Here is a 24,025-nt window from a genome sequence, read left to right on the forward strand (position 1 = left end):
GATTCAGGCTGCTATCACTCCAAGCAAGTAACTTAACTCCTCTAAGCTTTGATTAACCAGTAAAATGGGGCACTCACCCATGCGTCATGAATTCCTGATACTGCACACATAGCAGGAGTGGCAGAGGTTACAGAAGACTGGATGCAAGCTGCCTTCAAAGAGCTTACAGCCTAGTGAGGAAGAGGGTGGTAGTGGCATTGTGCGAGGAAGCACGGGCCTGGGGCCTAGTTCGTGTGCAAGAGTAAAAGAACAGACAACAGCGGACTGTTATATTTTATTTATATATTTAGTATAGTTCTTCCTTTTAATAATTCACCCCTTTTCTGCAAAAGAACAAGCTGATAACTCTATAAGACACAAAAAGGGGTTTTGGGTCTTTAAAAAGAAAAAATTTACAGCTGCACCAAGCTAAGCTATGATATGTGTCCTCTAGATAGGAATGTTAATTTCACCTACTGTAACAGGAACTGTAAGTTCAGGAAACTAATGGTGACAGCTTGATTTATGAATTTTGACATATTTCTTGAACTAGGATTACATTACAAAGAAGAGGAATTTTAAGCAAGCCAGATCTTGCCTATACATTCAATCTTCAAATCAATAAACTGGGATTCTGTGCAACTTGTTTCTGACAGAGGAAAAACACACGGGCTGACCGAGACAGGCCATAGACCTGTCATTTGGAAGTTCCTTAACAAGCTCCCAGAAGTGAGCTAGAACAGATTCGGGGATCAGCTCTTTAGAAGACAGTAACAAAAGAGAAATTCAACACAGAACACATGAGTGGTCAAACTGACAAGGAAAAAAAGGATTTCTTGTCCTGAAGAAAGTTCTCATATTTGCTTCACTTGACTTCCTCCAAAAAGTCCCGTCTATTAAGAAAAGTGATGAACACAGAATACAGAATGTGAGGATTACCTGAAACTTTGTAAACACCGTGAAATGCTATCTATAAACTTTTATTTAAATACATATAATGGGAGGGGCACCTGGGTGACTCGGTGGTTGAGCATCTGCCTTCGGCTCAGGGTGTGATCCTGGGGTCCTGGGATCAAGTCCCACATCAGGCTCCCTGCATGAAGCCTGCTTCTCCCTCTAACGGTGTCTGTGCCTCTCTCTGTAGAATGTCTCTCATGAATAAATAAAATCTTTTAAAATAAATACGTACATACAAACACATAAAGGGGGACACTGGTATGAACCAGGGCTGCTCAGAACAGAGGGGGAGAGACCACACATACGCTGTCAGATGCTCACACACATGATCACACTTCCTCCTTCCAGCCCCACGGGCAGGTGTCAGAGTCCCCATTTTATATATGAAGGAGCTGAGACTCAGAGGGGTTATATCATCTGTCCAAGCTTATACAGCCAGAATAGTAAAACCACAAGGCAGATTTGGGTCCTGGCTGGGTTCTTCATACTACTTGAAGTTTTCTGTATGTACATCATACGTATTTATGGATCCAAATGTGACAAACAACAAGGATAGAGGGGCCACTGACCAGAGAGCCCATTGCTGGGATGTTTTCAACATCCCCAAGTAGTCGGGGACCGACCTGGAATTCCCCAAATAGTCAGGCACTGAGGAATGCTATGGAAGACTCCTATAAAAGGGGAAAAATATGTACCTGCAAAGAGTACAGATTACACCATTATCGACCACCAGGAAGACCTAGAAGAGCAGGTTCATGAAAGACTAATCATCAAGGGAGAAGCAAGGAATCCCTGGTGGGAAGGGAGGAAGGGAAGGGGAAAAGAGGGGGAGGGGGAAGGGGAAGGACTCAGAACTGAGCTGAGCATGGTTTGTGAGGGGTCACTTTATATATACCTATTACATTGGAGCCGTAAGTAACAACACACACATATGGAAACTGCCAGAATGCACAACCAGTAATGCATTTACCTACAGAAACTAGAGGTCCAGGTCAAGGATAAAGCAGGGCAGTACAAAGTAGTGGCTACAGGCTACAGAGGTGAGTGTGAGTGGAAGCCTTTCTGCAGTGATCTGAAAGGTTTTATAGAAGGGCAGCTTTTGACCTTGCATATTAAAGGCCAAGCTAAGGTCCCTTGGGTAAAGACCACAGGCTGGGAAGTCCACAGAGCGCTAGCTAGCATGAGCCAAGAGTGCAGCTGCTGGTCTTTTATAAGGACAGAGTGCCTAGGGCCCATCTTACAGTAGCGCAAAGGAAATCCCAGAGCCATTTGTCTGCACAACCATCAATCACCTGGGGGAACTGGCGAGGCAGCCAGTATGGGTACAGTATGCAAGTACTAACCCTAAGATCAGAAACCTAAATAAACTGAGCAGGAAAGAGCGATCGACTGTTTAAGCTTCATGAGTTAATAGGCAGATATGCTGCTTGAGAACACATCAAATAGAAATGAAAAGAAGGGTTTACGAGTTGGCCTGCTCTTGGCCACTCACATCCAGATGTGAAAATCTCAGGGTACTGATGCCCGTCCTAAGACAAAAGAGCTAAAAAACGATCATGTTATGAATACTTAATAATTGTAAATTTAGCCTAAAACTTTACTTAAGATTAATGAATGGGCAGCCCGGGTGGCTCAGTGGTTTAATGCTGCCTTCAGCCCAGGGCGTGATCCTGGAGACTTCGGATCGAGTCCCGTGTCGGGCTCCCTGCATGGAGCCTGCTTCTCCCTCTGCCTGTGTCTCTGCCTCTCTCTCTCTGTATCTCTCATGAATAAATAAATAAAATCTTAAAAAAAGAAAAAAAGATTAATGAAAAAAGTCCTCAGATCTACAAAGCCTCCATTTTGGATTAAAAAATTACTGTTAAACTCCTTGCAAATATTATTCTATGTAGATGTTCTTATAGTCTAAAATACAGATATAGATATGTAACACAAAAATAAGATAAATTATGGGGAGCCTGGTTGACTCAGTCAGTTAAGTGTCTGCCTTTGGCTCAGGTCATGATCTTGGGGTGCTAGGATCAAGCCCCTTGTCAGGCTCCCTGCTCAGTGGGGAGCCCGCTTCTCCCTCTCTGCCCTTCCTCTGCTGTGTTCTCTCTCAAATAAATAAATAAAATCTTTTTTTTTAAAAAAGGTAAATTACAGTAAATTAGACTATATTCAAATATATTGTAACCATAAAAGACTTTCAAAAAGAGTTACAGAACTCAAAATTTAGAGGAACACTGATTTTCACTTGAAAAAGTTATTTTATTTTTACTACATGTCTCTGCAAATAGTATTTGTTTTAATTTTTAAGATTTTATTTATTTATTCATGAGAAAGAGAGAGAGAGAGAGAGAGAGAGAGAGAGAGAGGCAGAGACACAGGCAGAGGGAGAAGCAGGTTCCATGCAGGGAGCCTGATGTGGGACTCGATCCTGGGTCTCCAGGATCATGCCCTGGGCTGAAGGTGGCGCTAAACCGCTGAGCCACCCAGGCTGCCCAGTAAGGAAATTTTTATAGTAAAATGTATGCTCCTTGAAGAGAACGGTCATGTCTTACTTGCTTTATATTTTCAGAACCTAAGACTGTGCTCAGAACATAGTGGACACTTGACAAATATTTTAAATATAAATTCTCACGCAATAAAAATTTACCAAAGGCCTACTATGCGTTAGGCACAATTTAGATCCTGGGATAACACAATGGGTAAAATATTTTAATGAAAAATATATTACAGAGTTTTTCATGTTTATAAATGAAACCTACCTTTGTAATAGATAGTAATTCTGACCTGGAACTCCGAACTGGCCAAGTTACCATCTCAACCTTTCTGTACACTGCAGACTTATTTTTAAAATGAAGTCATGGCTGTAATGAAAGCTTTCTGTGTGCATATGTTTGAACACATGGGATCAAACGTATGTGTGATTGCTGAGAATCTTTTCTCTCAGAGAGGAGGAGAAGGAAAAGAAGAAGCTGAGCAGCATTTCTACAAAGCTTTCGGCAGAATGGATCAAGTAATCCAAACTGTGGATGGCCCAGCTCAGTCAATATGGCTTCCTTCAGGGGAATGAAGGTAGACAAACTAGTTCATTTGCCTATCCATTATGAAAAAATGCAATCAGCTTTCATGGGAAAAAAACAGCAACCATGTTTGGTTTTTCTTCTCACGAAGAATTCACTTAGAGCATTTCTGACAATAGCGAAGAAAAGAAGAACAGAGAAGAAAAAAAGTAAACCATGCATTCCTTACGCTAACAAAGAGGAAGCCAAAGAATGCTTTCTTCGTGTTTACAGCATTAATACCCATGTGCTTCTTACAATAGAAACCAAAACAGAATCTCCATTTCAGATCCACAAAGCTTTAAAAGTAAACTAATCACACAGATGTAGCAAGGAAATACTATGTTTTGTCAAGCACAAAAAACAAGGTAAGAATAGAAGTCACCAAGTGTTTGGGAACAGCTCCCTACCATGATCTGGTAAAGCGAAGTCTAGCAACTCCTTTACAATTCAGGAAACACTACGATTCATCACGTGCACAGACTTAAAGAGTTCAAGACCCATGGGAGGCCTGGGGAAATAAAATCCTGAGCAGATTCTTCATCTGAGGCAGACACATCTGACTCCCTTAAATACAGCCCAAAGACACAAATGCAAAAGGGGGTTATCACCCCTCTTATCATGATGGTGCAGTCCTGCTCCTGTCCTTGCTTAGAGGGGAGGCTGCTGCCGGCACAGCCTGCCGGGAAGACCACCCCACTCACCTGCTCCTCTCTGAAGGGCCCCTCACGTGGGCTTTGCTTAGACCTACTACTGCCTGTGGCTCTCCCCTACTACGGTGCTCTATGTCCTCCAGAGCAGAGTGGTTCCCATTCAATAAATGCTAAGGGAACTAAATCACAGTCTCTCCAAACCTTGGTTTCCTCATTTAAGAAAATGATATCTTTACAGCCTTTTCCACAGAGGTGTCCCTAAGGCTCCAACAAACTAATGCAGGTGAAAAGACCTTTGTGACAGGGAAAGGGCCACCCTACTGTAAGGGGTGCCATCCAAGGCATCACATTCAATGCAATGAATGAAAGTACACAGACAAGCACTCAAACCCAGCTGGGCTGGATTATGACCAAGTCTCAAAGCAACTGGTAGTGCACAAAGATCTAGGAAAATCATTTTGGGATTCTAGTTCAAAGAGGCAGGACAGTCTCTAGATACTCCTAGAATAGAAGCTTCACAGAAGAGATACTTGTCTGTCTTATCCATCCAAAGATCCCCACAGCTGGAACATTCACATATGATGAAAGGATGACTCAGAGACAGATATGTATACCCAAGAGTGTCAGACTTGAACCAAGGGCAGGCAAAAGGGGCCTGGCTAGCCTTGTAGACACACCAGCCTCTAGCATCTTCGGTCTGAAGTCCATTAGGAAGTCTACTGTAAACCTCTTCTTTCAAAGCCCTGGAAAGTTCCTCAACAAGAGGCACCATGGTACAGGGGAGAGAGCGCAGGCTCAGGAATTCAGAGTCAGATGAATCTAAATTCTGTTCTGGACAATGCAACTCTTGAACTTGATGGCCTCTCCTAAAAAGTGGTTAGCAGAACCTGATTCACAGGGCTGATACAAAGATCAAAGTTGATAATACATGTAATTCACTATGCACAATGCTGGGACGTAGTAAACACAAACAGGTCATCAGATCCTCCTTTTGGGTGAAGAATGAACTAAATCAGGTTAGATGATATAAAATCCCCTTAACTCAAATCTTTAGTCTTAGAGCAGAGACAGCCAAATTTCCATTTGGGCCCAAATCTCGGCAGAAGTGGAACAGTCATCTGGACAACACAATGAGAATTAATAGCCTGGTGAGAAAGACTTTCTACATTATCATCTATTTCTCTAAAATCGTAACTAAAGTCATCTTCAGGGCACGTGACCTCTATCCTTTGAGGCAACAATGAGCAAAGTCAATGTCTGTCACATCCAGCTGGTGTGGTGACCCAGGATTTGGTGACAAGAATAAAGAAACTTTAAGGACACACTGAATAAGATGGTGGTGATGTGGCAGATTCTTTGGAAGGAGAAACAAATCCTAGAAGTAATGCTTTTAGGTAAGGCATTTTGTTGATATAAGTAAGAAAGTAGGAGAAACAGAGGCATTCTTATACTCAAAGAATGAACTTCTCCATACCTTTGAGAATGTTTGCTCAGAAATCAGCAGTGCTATTAGCAATGGCACACGTGAAGGAACACACCACTGACTTCCTGTGAGCCCCAATGACCTCTCCACAGCAGCACTTGGGCACACTCCGTATTTACTTATGGTGCAATCTGATCCTGACTTCGGAGAGTTATTTCATAAGCCTTTTAAGGGTTACTACATTTTGTTCCTATAAGAGGCCAATCCAAATTAGCAACAAAAGAATAGTTAAACACAAGAAAAACCACCTCTTTTGTGCTCCACGAGAAAGGCAGTCTTGGTCATTAAAAAGGTAAAGTGTTTTATTCTCTATCAACTTTCTCTTACAAAAATTGGTGCAGTAATTTTCCAGGGTGGGAAGGGGATTAGTAGCCTTTCACTCATATCTGTTTGAAAATGAGGAGGAGTCGAAATGGAACACATATATAATATAAGAGCAGGTTATCTGGCTTTTGGTTCTGGGCCATGTCCTGTAAAAAGTATTCCAACTATCAAATGTTGCACAACATACTACTCCTCCAAAACTCAGCATCGTAAAGATGACTGTTTTATTTTCAACCTTTTCTCTATTCTTCCAAATGGTTTCTACTATCCTAACTCCAAGCACATCGACTCTTTACTCCGTCATCTGTATTAAAGTTGTCAAGCTCATTCAGTAAAATTTTTAAGTTTTATTTTGGGTACTATATTTTTCAGTTCTAGATTTTCTATTTAGTTCTTTTTTTAGTGTCTATTTCTCTGCTGACTGATACAATCTTTTCATTCATTAGAAGCATATTTTCCTTTACATCCTTGAGCACAGTTACAACTGCTTTAAAATCTTTGTCTGCGGGATCCCTGGGTGGTGCAGCGGTTTAGCGCCTGCCTTTGGCCCAGGGCGCGATCCTGGAGACCCGGGATCGAATCCCACGTTGGGCTCCCAGTGCATGGAGCCTGCTTCTTCCTCTGCCTGTGTCTCTGCCTCTCTCTCTCTCTCTCTGTGACTATCATAAATAAATAAAAATAAAAAAAATTAAAAAAAAATAAAATAAAATCTTTGTCTGCTAAACCTGACATCTGTGTCACTGTAGTCTCTGTTGATTATCTTTTTTCTCTTGGAGAATAGGTCATATTTCCTTGTGCTTAAAGTAAGTTTGAGTTGTATTCTGGACACTGAAAATACTATGCTGTGGAAACACTGGATTCTATTATATTCCTCTAAAGAATGTTGATATTTTTACTTTAGCAGGCAATTATCTCAGTTGGAGTTAAACTGTCAACTCTGGCGCAGCAGCTCAAAACTCAATACAATTATTTTATCCTTAGGTTAGCTGCTTGGAGCCTACTCTACATGTGTGATTCAAGCATCCACATGGATTTAGACAGCTGGTAAACAAAATTTGAGGCTTGCTTTCTCCTGCCCAGGAGTCCCTCCTTCACATTCCAATGGCTGTGCTTACTCCAAGTTGTCCATTCCTTCTTTAAGATGAAAGGGGTGCAGATTTTCTTTTAGAGTTTAAGTGTCCTGCACAGCACACACTGTGCCACTCCCTTCTTCCAAGTGGCAATTCAATTCCAAAATCTGCCTGTTTGTGTCAAATTTTATTATCTTCACATGGCTGTCTTAGTCCAGAGCTTATAATTATTATTTGCAAGAGGATCAGTCCAACAGCAGCTCACAGGACTATTAACAGAAGCAGACCCACATAACTTATTTTTTTTCCCATTTTTGTATTATTCCTCACAATCTTGTGGGTCACAAATTCAGAAAGGGCTCTGTCAGGCAGGCTGTCCCTGATTCATGTGGCATCAGCTGTGCAAGTAGGGAACTGAGCTTGGAACTGGGGAACTAAGCAACTACCTGAAAATCTTCCAAAATATGACCTCTCGCTCACAGGTCTGCTGCCCTGGTGTGCCGGGACTCGTCTCTTTCTCTCTCATTACATCTCACCCTCCAGGGCTTCTCCATGCACACGTGGCAGATCATGCCATAGTGATCTCAGGGAATCTGCACATCTGACATGGTTTGAAGAGGCTAGAGATGGAATCTGGCAGACCAGTCAAGGGGTGTATAAAAAATGATACAAGATCACTCTCCCACACTTAATTATTCAAAGCAGTCAAAGCTTTAGTCATCCAGACTGAAGAAAATGGAAAAACAAATGCTAAATCTCTGATGTGAGAATGGCAAAATCATATTGCAGGAATGTTTTTCCAGCCATCTTGGAGAAATATAATCTGCCACACATATATTCGATATTTGATGAAGCAAAACAAATGCCATCCAAAGAAAAAATCTAGGAAAATACAGGCAGGCTAGTTCAATGTTAGGCATGTGGTTCAATTCTCCTGCCCTCTTTTTTTTAATCACCTTCTCATGTTATCAATATAGTTACCTCTAAGCTATTCAGCACAAGAGAAGTTTCCAATGGCAGTCTACTGAGTTCCCAAAGATTTAATACTTAAATATTATATCAACTTCAAAATAGAAGAAATGTTTATGATGCTATCCTCCATCAATGTGCATCAGATTTAAGTTTTGCTTGTTTTTTATTAGGGTAATGGTCCATAATAACTACTATTTACTAAATGTCTACCAGGGGTTTGACAATTTCAAAGCACTTTACCTGTTTTTATTGACTGTTCTCTACAAGATATAATACTACGTTTAAATGCACTGCCTTCAGACAAGCACTGACAATTTTTAAGAAGGGAGACTGGCTCAAACACAACCAAGGACAAATATAATACAAAATTACAAAAATACAAACCCTGACATAAACAAACATGACCTAGCATGTGTATCTGTGGGAATATGCGCACTTACATATTATTTCAAGCTACCTTCTGAGCACTCAAACTTTCATCCCAAAAAAGTGTATATATTCTAAATTCTAAATATCATATTCTAAATGAAGACATATATATCGGAAATATACCAAGAAATAACCTTACCTTGTCTTGGTTGTCTTTATTCTTGTAACACAGATTTCCAATGAGACGAATGAGATGAGACTTAAACCCCTCAGCCATATTTGAGATGTCACCCTCTGCTTTTATGCAGCCACTGCTACTGAAGATGTTTGCGGTGTCATTGCCAGCTACATGAATCAGTCGCAAAAGATCTGTAACAAAACAATAAATTTTATTTTCCTTAAGAAAATTTTTAGTGTCTTGTATTAATTTTCCATATACAAATCTATCTTACGTTAATGGACTAAAATAAAATAAACGTAGAGTGCCTTTAATGATTAGAAAACTCTTCTTCTGCTCGAAATTTTTTCATGACTGGTTTGGGGGAGATAAGCCATAATGAATATCACAACTTGGACTTTCTATTTTATCCACAAAGAAAAGTTAGCTAAAAATTTTCTGCAATCTTTCTTTTTTTTAAAGATTTATTTGAGAGAGAGAGAGAGAGCGTATGTGTATGTGTGCGTGCACATACGTGAGCAAGGGAAGGGACAGAGGGGAAGCAGACTCCCTGATGAGCCAGGGAACCAGATCCCCCCAACAGGGAGATTAAGAACTGAGTGGAGGGGATCCCTGGGTGGCTCAGCAGTTTAGCATCACACCCTTTGGCCCAGGGTGTGATCCTGGAGTCCTGGGATCAAGTCCCACATCGGGCTCCCTTCATGGAGCCTGCTTCTCCCTCTGCCTGTGTCTCCGCCTCTCTCTCTCTCTCTCTCTCTCTCGTCTCTCATGAATAAATACATAAAATCTTAAAAAAAAAAAAAAAAAGAACCGAGTGGAAACCAAGTGCTGGACACCTAACCAAATGAGCCACCCAGGCACCTTCTGTAACCTTTCTTATAAAGAGATTTCCAATCCTAAATTATGAAGGAACTCACGTGACAACTACATTCATCTAAGTCTAAAATACAATACCTATTCTGTAATGAGCAGTAGGACAGAAACAAGAAGTAGGTTGATTTTTTTTCACATTGTCCAGATAATCAGAAGGCAGCATGCACTCTCCATCAATCTATTCTGGCCAAGTTCAAAGAAGGAACATTGTTATGCTCTATGAAATGCCTCTAGACTGTATATGAAAACAGATCATCTTCCAGAAGCTGAATTTAAGTGTTTCCACAGTATCTCATTGAACACTCTCAACAAACCTATTAAAGGCTGGGATCCCTGGGTGGCGCAGCGGTTTGGCGCCTACCTTTGGCCCAGGGCGCGATCCTGGAGACCCGGGATTGAATCCCATGTCGGGCTCCCAGTGCATGGAGCCTGCTTCTCCCACTGCCTGTGTCTCTGCCTCCCTCTCTTTCTCTCTCTCTCTCTCTCTGTGACTATCATAGATAAATAAAAATTAAAAAAAAAAACTATTAAGGGCAAATATCACTTTCTCTATTTTATAATGAAGAAATCAAGCTCTGAGAAGTCAGTATTTTGGTGGAGTTGGGATGACAACCCATGTCTGCCCTGCCTTCAAACACATGTTTTTCTACAATGATTCTGTTTCCCACATTTGTGGTGTTTTATTTTAATTACCACTAAAAACACCGCATTCAAAATAAAACACTCACATGAGACTCTAAACCTCTTCTACAGCTCACTGCTGACTCATCTACTCACCTCATACAAATTCATCTTTCTTAGCATATGCATCTCCACAATAAGTATAATCCTCTTTTAAAGGAAAAAATAGCAAACAGTGAATAACAACACCACAAGCTTGGCTAACCACAAGGAACAGGTTCTACTTGAATTATTTTGCAAACAGCTTTTTAGCAAAGACAGTATTCCAAACAATGGATAAGAATCGGATACATAATTATTATGTGTAAGGCATTATTCTTTGTGCCCCATAAAAATAACTGGGAAAAACATACTTACAGATCTGGAAAACGAATATAAAATCACCATCATCATCACTGAAACTACCCCCATAACCGAGCCCCCCCATCATCACAAACCCCGCAACCACTCCATCACAACACTAGTGATCAAACATCCAGTGTGTGCCCTACATAGGAGGTATTCGTACTTTCATCTACTGGTCAAACATCCTGAGGAAACAGCAGGTCAGAAGCCAGAGCTGTTACCAAAACATAGTGATTCTTCTAATGAAAAAAAAAATATTCGAAATAAATCTCAAAAATATACCAATACAATGAAAACTAAGGCTAGGTGTTTGGACTTACATTTCAGTGTGACAAGCCAAAGATTCCTTAATTACGAATAACAGCATGTGTGATACTTCACTCACCAATCACTCTTTCCAGCAAGCCAGGAAAAACCTGCAGATAGCTGAGCAGATCAGTATTGGCAGTCATTTCACATAAGACATCGAGAAGCCGAATTGTGGCCAATGCCTCCTAAAAAAAGAAAACATGACTTTTAACTCAAGCTAAATGATTTGCAACTGTTATAAATAATGGTAAGAGAATGACATATTATGATAAATATTAAAGAGTTGATGCTGGTAAAGACAGCATCTGAAGAGAGAAAACAAATGACCAAGAATGAAACAGAAGTATTAAATATGTACGTGAACAATTATTTTCACCAACAGCAGCATCTGCCATCAAGAACGCCAGATTACGTGTCATTATATGTCTTCTTGGAGCAAAGAGTCAGAAAAGTTCTTATTCAAGCAAAAATACCTTCCAACAGTGGAATAAATGTTCAAAATTACTAGCTACGTACATAACATTTATGCAAATACTTTCTTTTTAAAGCATTCCCAGCAAGCAAGTTCTACTTTAAAGATACAACTATCCCATGAAATACATTAATTTCTTGTCCACAGGAATCCTGTAAAATGCTGTGGTTGAAAGACTCTGGCTTCAAGAATGTGCATTATTATTTCTGAGTAAATATAAACCTATATGCAGTATGTACCAAGGTTGGAAAAGATAACATTATTTGAACGTGTTAGTTCACATAACTATTCAATAATTGGTTATCAAATGGACCACATGAGCAAGAAACTACCAACTACCAACTATATGGTATTAGGTAATCTGAATAAAATGGTAAAATCCAATTTTGTATGGATTTTGACCCTAATTTTTAAAGTGCACATTATTTGGCAAAATGTGGTAGATGCTATAAATTCAGGTCATAAAAGATAACATTCTTCAAGAGAAAAATAAACTACTTCCTTTTGTTAATTCTAAATGTGTATATATAGTTCTCTCATTAGAAGATTTAAAGGTAATATTCTAATCCATCATTCTGAAATCTCGAAAGAAACCACAAGAAATAGGCCTCCAGTATCTTGTAGGTCCTCTTTAGTGTATGAAAATCCTTTTGTGATCTTCCTTTTCCTTACCTCCCCCAAGTCTGCAGGTATATCACCAGCCACCCCTCATAAGCCCAGGGCAGCAGCTCTTCCTGCCCACGGGTCCTGTCCCTGAGCTTTAATAAAACCACCATTTTGCACCATAAATAAATAAATAATAAAAGAAAAAAGAAACAAGAAACAACATAAATGTTTTTTTTAAAAGAACTGATTATTTATTTATTGGGGTGGGGGCAGAGGGAGAGGGAGAGAATCCCAAGCCGACTCTGCACTGAGCATGGAACCCGGCATAGGGCTCGATCTCACGACCCCGAGGTCATGACCTGAACCAAAAATCAAGAGTCAGATGCTCAACCAACTGTGCCACCCAGGCGCCTCACAACACACATTTTTAATGCCTTGTACCTTTAAATTTACTCTAGCTTTCACTTGCTCCTTAACAAATTAGGGGAAATATCTGAGCCACATTCAAAAAACTAGAGCAAACCCATGGACATTGTGCAGCATCAGCACTCTCTCGTTAATAGGCAGTTGCCCAGAATGCCATTCCCCCTTCAAGAAGTGGCTGATTGGTTGTAGATCTGGAGCAGAATATGTGTCAGATGATCCTGGACACCTTGTCATACCAGATAGCAAAGACGCTACCAGAGATTATCAAGATCATGTCAGAAGGAATCAGAAGCAACCTGAAGAGGATTCCACTGGCCAGCAATGGCACATTAGAACATTAGGAAGAATTATAGCTAAAATGGACTTAAAATAAATCAAGTGGTTTTAGGGGTGCATGGGTGGCTCAGTTGGTTAAGCATCCTACCCTTGGTTTCAGTTCAGGTCATGACCTCAGGGTCCTGGGATCCAGCCCTGCATCAAGCTCTACACTCAGCAGGGAGTCTACATCCTCTCTTGCTCTTTCTCTAAAATAAATAAATAAATCTTTAAAAAAAGAACAGAACAGAAACCAGGTGATTTTAAAACCATGACATCACAATGGTGATGAAATCAAAACATTCACTCATCCTCTCTGGATGATGCCACAAAACCAACTCATTATTTTGAAAATTTGTAATCAAAATGTACCTTGTATAACCTAACAATTGATCAGGAGAAGTTTCTAAATGATAAAAGTGAAAATATCACCACTTTGCAACCCCCAAAGAATGAAGGGATCTAAGTAACAATCATTTACAACTGCTAACATCACAAAAGAGACAACCAGAGATTATATGCCTCTTGATGAAAGCATGGATCACCAACAAAAAAACATTACTGGAAAAAAAGTCAAAAACCTAACCCAAATCTGAATAGGTCTCTTGAATTAATTATGTCACAGGAATGCAAAAGGAAAAGAGGAATGTGTTAAACACCACCATGGAAATAAAATCAAAATCCAAATTCTAGAAAACTCAACAGGTAAAACAACCCAGTTTCTTCAATAAAGAACTTGCAAAAGAAAAAGAAAAGAAGACGGGCAAGAAAAGGGAACAAATACATTACAGGGTATGTGAGATACAACAACCAATGGCAACGTATATAGCCTTTATTTGTATCCTGATTCAAAGAAACTTGAACAAAATTATTAGATAATAGGAAAAATCTGAGTATTATGCACTTGATGTTATAATTTTATTGGTAATTTTTTAGGCATGCTGACTGTAGTTGACTTGTGTATGACTCCTCAGCTTTTAAAGATATGTATAAAATAATACCCTGATGAGAGACGTTGGAATTTTGCTTCCATCCAGGGCAGCTGCCGCAAGATGGGGTTGGGATCATGGACAACTGAGAGCTAGTGATATGGGTGATGGGGTTTCAGTACACTTTTTTTTCTTAGTCTGTTTGAAATATTCCATGATAAGAAAGTAAGAATAAAATTGGAAGCTTGGAAGAGATCATCTATACCTTTTCTTTCAGGTCCTAAATTCTATATTAACTGAAATAAACCCAAAGAAATATAATCTATCTAATAACACATTCCCAATTTTAAACATTAGGATCATTTTCTTAATGTTTCTAATGAGCATCTGACAATTAATAATAAAAAAATAGCCAGAAAAATGATTCTCTTAAAAAATAAGAGGAATACTTGAGACGTTCTTCTAATATTTGTAAGTCTTACACAACTATAGTCATTAAATCAGGCACTGGGGAAAACAGACACAGGCACATCAAAGGAATGAGCCTCTGCAGTGGGCAGAAGAGGGGAAATAAAAAAAGATTAATCTCATGTCTAGATCATCTGTCTGGGTTAACTTTATCCTTTTGTGTCTTTGAACTATGTCACAATATTGTAAGTTGTAGAAAACTGATAATAGTGCAAGTGACTCTTGTTCACAGAAATGTAGATTACTTGTGCCTGGTTGGAATGCAATTAATTACTGCCTTGTGCACAGACCAGTGTTTGCATCTGTGGGTATGATCACTCCAGCATTCCTTCATTGCGTATAAACACACAGCTGTCTGAATTCTGTTTTTTTTTAATATTTTATTTATTTATTCATGAGAGACAGAGAGAGAGAGAGGCAGAGACACAGACAGAGGAAGAAGCAGGCTCCATGCAGGGAGCCCGATGTGGGACTCCATCCTGGGTCTCCAGGGTCACACCCTGGCCTGAAGGCGGTGCTAAACCGCTGAGCCAATTCAGAGCTGCCCTCTGAATTCTTTGATAGCTGTTAGTATCTCACTGGTTCACTCAGTAAAGTCTCAGAAACACAGAAAAGGAAATATATAGGAATGCAGTATATGACAAAAGCAGCCCTGCAATTAGTGGAAAGGATGAGATCATTCACTAAATGGTATGGACACAACAATTAATAGCTAAAATGTAGTAAGTGCTAACTATGTAACAATCAGCATAGTAAATGCTTACATCAAAATACCATTCATCTGACAAGCAGAGAAACAGGAGCAGAGAGGGTAAGTAACTTTTTCCAAGCTTACATGCCAGCAATACATGAAAATTAGGGTTCATGCCCAAGTTGTCCTTTACCAAAAATTATAGAATCCTGGATCATTGAAAGACATAAATAATTCATCTGAATTTATACTTCACTCCTTGCTAAAAAATAAATTCAGTTAAAATGTAGACCAAGTACCAAAAGAGCCACAATATACAAGAGCATATTTCCACAATCTAAGTGGAGATGGATGTACTAAATATGTAAAAAAAAACAAAAACAAGAACCAAACCTTCAGAAAGCTAAGGATAAAACTGATAAGCCTGACTAGCTTAAGAACAAAAATAGGCTAAGCATACGATAAATAAATTCAAACAAAAAATTACTTATGCGGGGAAAACAGTTTTTGCATATAAGACAAAAACGTTAATTATCTGAAAATGCTCATTAATAAATGTGTTTTAAAAGGTCACCTAATAATGAAGAGCAAATTAACATGCTGGACACTGAAAACAGCTAAAGAGAAATGGTAATTAAATCAGATTAGTGAGAAGCTGTAAACCCACATACTCTCATGCTCTTTCAGTGTGGCATTTAGAAGTATTTCTAAACTTTTTAAACAGACTGACACAGCAATTCAACTTCCAGGTATGTATGATTCCAGATTTACCTGTCCAAAACAGCAAAGATATCCACGCTACAGCATTATCTATAAAAGTTTTAGGAAAATCCTGGAAACAACTCAAGTGTACATCGACGGAGAACAAACGAGAAAACTCTTGTCTCCTCTGTCTAGTGGAATTCTACTCAACTGTGAGCAATGCACATATGTGTTAAAATGGAAAGATGAATGAAACACTTCAGTCTAGGTGAGAAAAGGAGTTGAAGAATTAAAAAAGATAATATTGGAAAGAGGAAGGAAGGAAGGAAGGAAGGAAGGAAGGAAGGAAAAGAAAGAAAGAAAAGAAAGAAAAGAAAAGAAAAGAAAAGAAAAGAAAAGAAAAGAAAAGAAAAGGAAAGAAAAAGAAAGAGAGAGAGAAAGAGAAAGAGAAAGGAAGGAAGAGAGGGAGGGAGAGAGGGAGAGAGGGAGGGAACAAAAAACAGGTGGGTGTATACATACAAAAACTCAGAGAAGAAAAAAAGAGTATATGCTGATATGTCTGTAGAAAACAAGACGGGTAGGTGGGAATGAGGACTTTTTTTTAGAGCGTTTTGTTTCATGGACTTCAGTGTAATTTTTTTTTAATTTAATAAGCAAGTATTATTTGTACAACACAAATATTTAATCCCTTATCAATCTGTGGAATGAAAGATTACCCTTTCTTATTCCACAGATGTTTATTAAATACCTACTATATGAACAGATATTGCAATGTAATGTGGAGAATGCAAGGAATAAAAACAGAATGAAAAATTCACCACCTGAAAATAACTCTCTTAATAAATGAATACAAGAAAATAGAAAACTAAGAAAAATGTATCTAATATCTAACTTCCAGAAGAAAGCCAGGCTCACTAAAAGCAACAAGGCCAAGGCTCAAAACAGAGCTGAATGGCACCCAAAGTCCTACAGGATGACAGCATGCTAGCACCAACAAAAATGGTCTCAGAAACAGGAAACAAGTACACAAAAAATACCAAAGTCGGAAACGTGTATGTGAGCATGAGAATCTAAGACTTTCCATCAAGGAAGACATGAAATAAACCTCAGGATTTAAAAGCCAAACAGTTACATAAACAGATGACCCAAAAATGACTATTTTCACCCCGATTTCTTGGTCACAGCCCTATGAAGACCTTACTGAATATCTTGTCCTAAGAACATCACAACTGGGTATATGCAGAGGTTCGCTGGTCTGCTGGCCATGGGGAGGAGGAGGAGTCAGGAGCCCAGAGCCCTGATCCACAGCCTTTGCTGATTTCCATAGTAGAAAAACTCCCACCACGGCGGCTTTCAAGCTACCAAGAGTTGAACAGTCAGCTCACAGATTTCTGAATGTTTAACAGCTGACTCTCCCAAGTCAGTACAGCCAGCTCCAGTACACCACTGGGTCTGTGGTATGTACTTAAATACTGAGGTTAGAGGTCTTCTTCAAAACTACCGTGGCTTTTTAAAAAACATCTAACTTAAAGAAGAACACATGTACATCAAAATCGTCTATACTGTAAATGCAAGTGCCCTGAAAAAGTTTAAAACTGTGGTTTAACAAGTACTAAGTTTTACTTCCTTTTCTGTCTCCTAGAGAATTAATTTTTAAAACTTTTTTTGAAGCACAGCTCACTGCTCCTCCTGCTGGAAACAGAGGTAAATCCATCTCCAGCAAGGAAAGGCACCAGGAAGTCAAGACTTGCCCTCTCCTACCACAGAAATGAGAACTAAAAAACTAACTTTGTCAATGAGACCTAACATGGTATGCAGGACATGGCATGGAAAATCCATAGCAAAGTAACCTTGAAAAAAGGTATATTTACAAAAAGGGAAATCGATTTTCATGGCAGGAGAGTCATAATTACAGCCTGCATTTACAAAGGGAGTTAACAGCTTTGTGGCATCACACATAGGACCCAGGACACGTTCATGGATTATGGAAGACCAGCCCTGCCCAGCCCCTCCCATGCCTCTGCCCAGGGGGTCGCTCTCCATCCATCACTCCCATCAGCAAAGAAATGCAGTAGAGATTCTGTACATGGTTCTCTGACCCAGAACGCACCCTCATATCCTCCACAATCAATTCTACCCCTTCACCTCCAGCCCCAGGGGACATCTGATCTGCTTTGTTACCATCAGCAAATTTTACCTTCTGCAGAATTTCAGAGATGGAATCGTGAGATACGTTTTCTACTCTCGCTGCTTTCCTGCGGTATGTTCGGGATGCATCTCTGCTATTGTATCACAAACCCATCCCTTTCTACCGCTGAGTAGTACTCCAGAGGAAGAACCCTTCTTAACACTAAGACACGGGTAAGGAAGATGCGATGGGTAAAAATAAACAGAATTTCTCAGGTGCTAAGGGTGTATCAATGCTTCTACCCTCTTAGTAACGACCTGAACGACCCAGGGTGGCCTCGAGGAAAATAAAACAAAACAATACTTAAAAAAGCTAGCCAGGATGGCGTATAACCGGGAATCTCCTATAACGTAAGAAACAAATGTTCCGAGAAGGCAATTTAGAAATGCATACCAAAACAACTGGCTATACCCCAGGGCACCTGGGTGCCCTGACTGGCTGACTGGCTCAGTCAGTTAAGGTCTGACTCTAGATTTCGGCTCAGGTCATGACCTCATGGTCCTGAGATCTAGCCCCATGTTGGGCTCCATGTTCAGGGAGGACTCTGCTTGAGTTTCTCTCTCCCTGTTTGCCCCTTCCCCTCTCAGGCATGTGCATGCTCTCTATCTAAAATAAATTAAAAACAAAAACAAAAACAAAAACAAACCTAGATAGACCCTTAACACCCAGCAATTCCACTCCTGGGTTAACACTAGGGAAAGGTATAAAGACGTTAGCTGCAAAGACATAATCTATAGTTCTAGCTACAGAAAAGAGAAATAACCTGAGTATCCAACTAAACAGCTGTACAAATAAATTATGGCAAATTCTGCACTTCCAATGCTACACAGACTTTTTCTTTTTTAAAGATTGTTTTTATTTATTTATTCATGAGAGACAGAGACAGAGAGAGAGAGAGAGAGAGAGAGAGAGAGAGAGAGAGAGAGGCAGAGACATAGGCAGAGGGAGAAGCAGGCTCCATGCAGGGAGCCCGACATGGGACTCGATCCCAGGTCTCCAGGATCACACCCTGGGCCGATGGCGGCACTAAACCTCTGAGCAACCTGGGCTGCCCTACACAGACTTTTCAAAAGATGTTGACAACATATTACTTATTCATTTGGCAAATACCAAGTACCTACTGTGTGCACAGTACTATGAACATAACAGTCAAAACTTCTACCCTCATAAAACTTACATTCAGAAGCAAAGAGAAACTTGCCAAAAGCATGGCCTGATTTCATTTTTAATACATATATGTTTGCATGTGTATCCATGTATGCACGCATATATCCGATTTTTTTTTTAAGATTTTATTTATTTTTTTATTAGAGAGACAGAGAGAGAGGCAAAAACACAGGCAGAGGGAGACGCAGGCTCCCTGCAGGGAGCCCAATGCGGAACTTGATCCTGGGACCTGGCATCACGACCTGAGTTGAAGGCAGATGCTCAACCACTGAGCCATCCAGGTGCCCCTCAATGTTATCTGCCTAGAAAAATATGTTAACTAGAGTTTGTTTTCAAGTCCTTAACTCTGGGGGGTAGAAACAAGGGAACCGTTTTCCCTTATCGGTATTTTCTTATCTGTTCTACAACAAGGATACCGTCCTTGCCGCTGTAACAGAATACCACAGACTGGGTGGCTTAGAAACAACAGACATGGATTTCTCACAGTTGTGGAGGCTGGAAGTCCCATCAGAATGCTGGCATGGTTGGGTTTGATGAAGGCCCTCCTCCAGGCTGCAGATGGCTGACTGCTCCTTGTGTCCTCATGCAGTGGACAGACCCAGGGATCCTTGCAGGGTTTCCTTTGTAAGGGCAGTAATCCCATTCAGGGGGCTCCACCTCCAGGACCTACTTACCTCCCACAGACCCAGCCTCCTAGCGCCATCAGATTTTCAACATATGGATTTGGAGGTGAGGGGCACAAACATTCAGTACACAGCAGTCCATAGGTGACTTATGCAATATTTTTTAAAGCTTTTACAAAAGAATTCTCATAGAGGACCTAGCTGCGTTAGAAAACCTCCCTGCTCTCTCCCACCCAAGAGCTGTCCTCTTACCTCATCATCAGTATGCTGCTCAGAGGTCAATTTTAGCACCATCTTGCACTGATCCACAAAAGTGCCTGCGATCAACTCAGCATGGCTCAAAAACACAGGGATGTCATCCTTGGTCAGGGGCTCATCCCCGACTAACCTCGCTATTATGAGGTCCAACAGTGTAACTCTGGTAAAATGTAAAAGAGTTTTACATGAATATGTAATACTGAAACTGTACAATGCTAAAAGTATTTATAGAGAACATTTTAAGAGAATATTTTTATTTTTAAATTTCTTGTTTTGTTTATAATGTCTAGCTAGGGAAGACATTTTTTGTGAATAAAATTAATCTTCATCAATTATCTTTAAAATCTTGATTTCTTTGATGTGACTTGACTACAGAAACAAGTACCTTTCACATATCCATTACTGGGAGCCCTTGATTCAAAAATTCACAAATGCTGTCACATTAGGTTTTATAACACATCCACTTAAAATAACAATAGTGAAGTTCGGTGAGCTAACATTTATTCATAGTTCACTACTGGGCTAACAAGTGTTTTGCACACATTATCTCTGAAAAGCAGCTACTGTCACTGGCCTGTGCTAAAGCATGGTGAAAATGACTCCGTAAGGCTGATTTGCTCGCCCAGGATCACACGCCCAGCTCGCCCAGCTGCCATGTTGGGATCCAAGCACAGGCTGCCATCTCTCACTCCTGGGCCATGGGCCTCGGCCACTCACTTCACTGTCCTTGTAAAGGCTCACTGTTTCCATTATTTTAGTTTATAAAAACATAAATCTGACGACCAAACCCATGCCATTTTGCATCAACACTTAAATGATCCCCTAAGTATTTCTATTCAACAAACTCTTTCCTTCTCTGAGAAAAAAAATGAATCATATACAGGACAATCTATCCAGCATGAACCAAGCAAGATGTCTCCCAAAATAACATTGTGACTTGGGATTTTATGTCTCAACTCTCACTTCTAAACCAGAAAGGACACAGATGCTCAGCAAATGGGGAAAATACACTTGGAGTAGGCACAGAGCATTTCTTACGAAACAAAGAATTTGTTCAGTGCTGTAAGCATCAAGAAAGAAAGAAAACTATACCAAACTCCTCCTGTATTTTTGCCAAAAGATGGGAATGATTGTCAGTCTGGCAATATCATACACAGACCTTAATGGTTTTCAAGACTCCTAAAATTCTCAGATTTCTTACAGCAATTATTAATCCAAAATAAAACAAACAATCCCCTCAATTGAGCACAAAAGAACAAACAGTTGTTCTCAGGTGCAGAGGATGTATCAATGCCTCCACCCCCTCATAAAGGAAAAATTTGGGGGATATTTTTATTTTTCCTTATGCACATAGAAATTTTAAAAATGAACGGGGTCTTCTCGGGCCATAAAGCAGCCTTTCCGCTTTCCCCAGGCAAGACAACGTTCCGGGAACGCCAGGGAGGAGGCCACCTATTCAGTGTGATTCAAAAGGAACCCGAATGTCTGCTCTAAAAATACTCCTTTTAAATTGGGATAGTGTGGCAATGATTGCTAGGTAGGAGAAGTCATGAGCTCTGGTTCTAGGGCATTTAGTACCTTGTGGACTATTACTCAAAACAGAGCAAAGAGAAAGGAGGAAGAGATTGTGATGGACTTGCATGAAGTCTGAGACAGAAAGGGTAGGCCCAGCGTGATACCCAAGCTTGTCCAGAAGGCCCTGGAGTCCCAGAGAACACTCTGAGGGACACCTGGAAGCTGGAGCTGATAGAAATGGTATGCACAGACCCGGCCTTCTTTACAAGCTCATCAGAGGCCATCCACCCCTCAGACTTCTCTCCGCTCAGGAGACGCACCTCTCCGCTCTACTATGTAATTCTAACCACAGGACAGCTAAGCAGATGAGTAGTGATTTTAAGGAAAAATAAAGAATGAATGTTCAAAACATAAAAATACAAAATCAAGTTTAAGTATTATCTGACAATAAATTACACTTCCTTAAATGATCCTACTTCTATTGTGTTATCTATCAATAAAAACTTTTAGTGGCTCCCGTTAGGGAGTGGGTCCAAAAATCTGGGGCTGTCCCAACCAGAATCCCCATCAAACTCTCCGACTCCATCTCCTTCTAACTACCTTCAAAAACCATCCTTCTCATCAAATACAGGAATCACATGTGGGACACACAATTGAAATAGGAAATTTTTTTCAAAATAATTTTAATGGTACATTACATTTGCCACCTCCAATTCTAAGCCAGAAACCATATGTCTGTTGAAATGTACTGCATAATCCAGGAAAATGGGACATGATGTGGAATATTTTACGTCTTCCAATTGTGGGGGAAACACACTAAATCCTTCCTTGAAAATGTTAACAGAATACAAGTGCTACTCACTCACTGATTTATTTACTCAGAAGTGAATGATGGAAAAGCAAAAACCTAGTTATAGAGGTCAAGGGCTAGCTGTCTACAGTCACATCAGTGTGAAAAGTCTTGCATCCTTAAATCCCAGAATCCTTACTCGGGGTGGCCTCAGGCTCACCAGACACACCCCTGAACTCAGACTCAAGCTTCTGTGACTCTCTCTCAACCACCAGTTGTCATTAGCAATCTTTCTGATTCATTTCTGATTAGTCAGTTACACAGTCTGTCCTCAAAATGAGGATTCTTGTTTCATTAAAAAAAAAGCTACATATATATATATTGCTGTGTGTATATATATATATTTCATAAAAATAGCAATATATATTTATGTATATATACACACACACACATGAAAGAAAAAATTCTATAGCAAAATTTATATTTGAAAGTTATGCTTAAATAAATGTAGGCTACAATTTCAATTATAATTTAGCCACGCCTGCACCATCCTGAAATGGGTTGTTTGTTACAGGAGGACTGGAGCGGCAAAGAAGACAGGGGACGCACATGAGTGGGCAAGTTTTGTAAGCAAGGCATGAATTATTATTCTCTAACTCTAGAGATAAAATGTAATTCAAATTAAGGACTGACGGCTCCAACAAACCAAGAGTTTACATTTGAACTCCTCCACATACACAATTTGTTGAATGGTGTGCCCACAAAGGCCAAAATTATCATTAACCTGGACAAGCTTAACCAAGACACAGGCTCAAAGCCATGGCTGAATTCATCTCACTAGTCCTTTAATAAATTAGAGATGAATTCTTGTGTTGTGGGGAGGATCACTGACTTTGGCATCAGACAGACAGAGTTCAAATACAACCCCAGCTACCTGTGTAACCCAGGCAGACACCTAACCTACAGCAGGAGCTGTAACCTTTCCTAACCTCTGACCCCAGCGTGGCAGACAGCAGGAGCACCATGGGAAGATGAAATGGAAGTGGCTGGAAGATGATACCTGGGGGAAAAGCCAAGGTGAGCCAAGCAGAGCAGCAGGAGTAAGAGCAGTGGTGGTAATGGGGGCAGGAGTGGGGTGGTGGGTGGCAGTAACCAGTAGCAGAAGCAGAACCAGCAACTCATTTACCAAGTGAGAATCACACGCTGGGCACGGTGCACTTCATCATCTTTCAATCAGTTACGGCAGTTTCCTGGGGTGGCTACTGTAGTTATCCTTACTCTACACATGAAGCAGAGTTCCATAGGTACAGGTAACATACCAAAAGCAGTGAGCGACACAACTACCTCTGCTGTTCATTACTCTGCTATACAGATTATACGCCTGAAAACTATCCAGGTGTTTCCCAAGAGCAGCTAGTTTCATCTACTAATACCGCAATTCACTGGAAAGGAAGACCAGAAAATTGTAGAGATGCAGACTCTCATTTCTGCTGCACCAACCATGTGGACTGATTTTGATTCATTTCCAAAACTTCTCACCACGTAGTATGGAGTCAATGAACAGTGATACTTCCCAGCACTTTCCCTCCAGAGCCACCTATACTGATACCATGATGCTCCAGGAGCTGCCAACAG

The 24,025-nt window shown here is 40.2% G+C and overlaps 1 protein-coding gene across 1 annotated transcript in view; it reads right to left on the reverse strand.

Moving 5' to 3' along the window:
• The window catches only part of ATXN10 (ataxin 10), a 162,844-nt gene that overhangs the window by 77,982 nt on the left and 60,837 nt on the right, over positions 1-24,025 (reverse strand). The window contains exons 7-9 of the mRNA XM_041754541.1: positions 20,080-20,245; positions 11,317-11,425; positions 9,054-9,223 (exon numbers count right to left, since the gene is read on the reverse strand). Of these exons, the coding sequence (XP_041610475.1) occupies positions 9,054-9,223; positions 11,317-11,425; positions 20,080-20,245 (445 nt within the window). The remainder of the gene's footprint in view (positions 1-9,053; positions 9,224-11,316; positions 11,426-20,079; positions 20,246-24,025) is intronic.

The sequence above is a fragment of the Vulpes lagopus genome, chromosome 5 (genome assembly GCF_018345385.1).
Source record: "Vulpes lagopus strain Blue_001 chromosome 5, ASM1834538v1, whole genome shotgun sequence".
Taxonomy (NCBI): Eukaryota; Metazoa; Chordata; class Mammalia; order Carnivora; family Canidae; genus Vulpes; species Vulpes lagopus.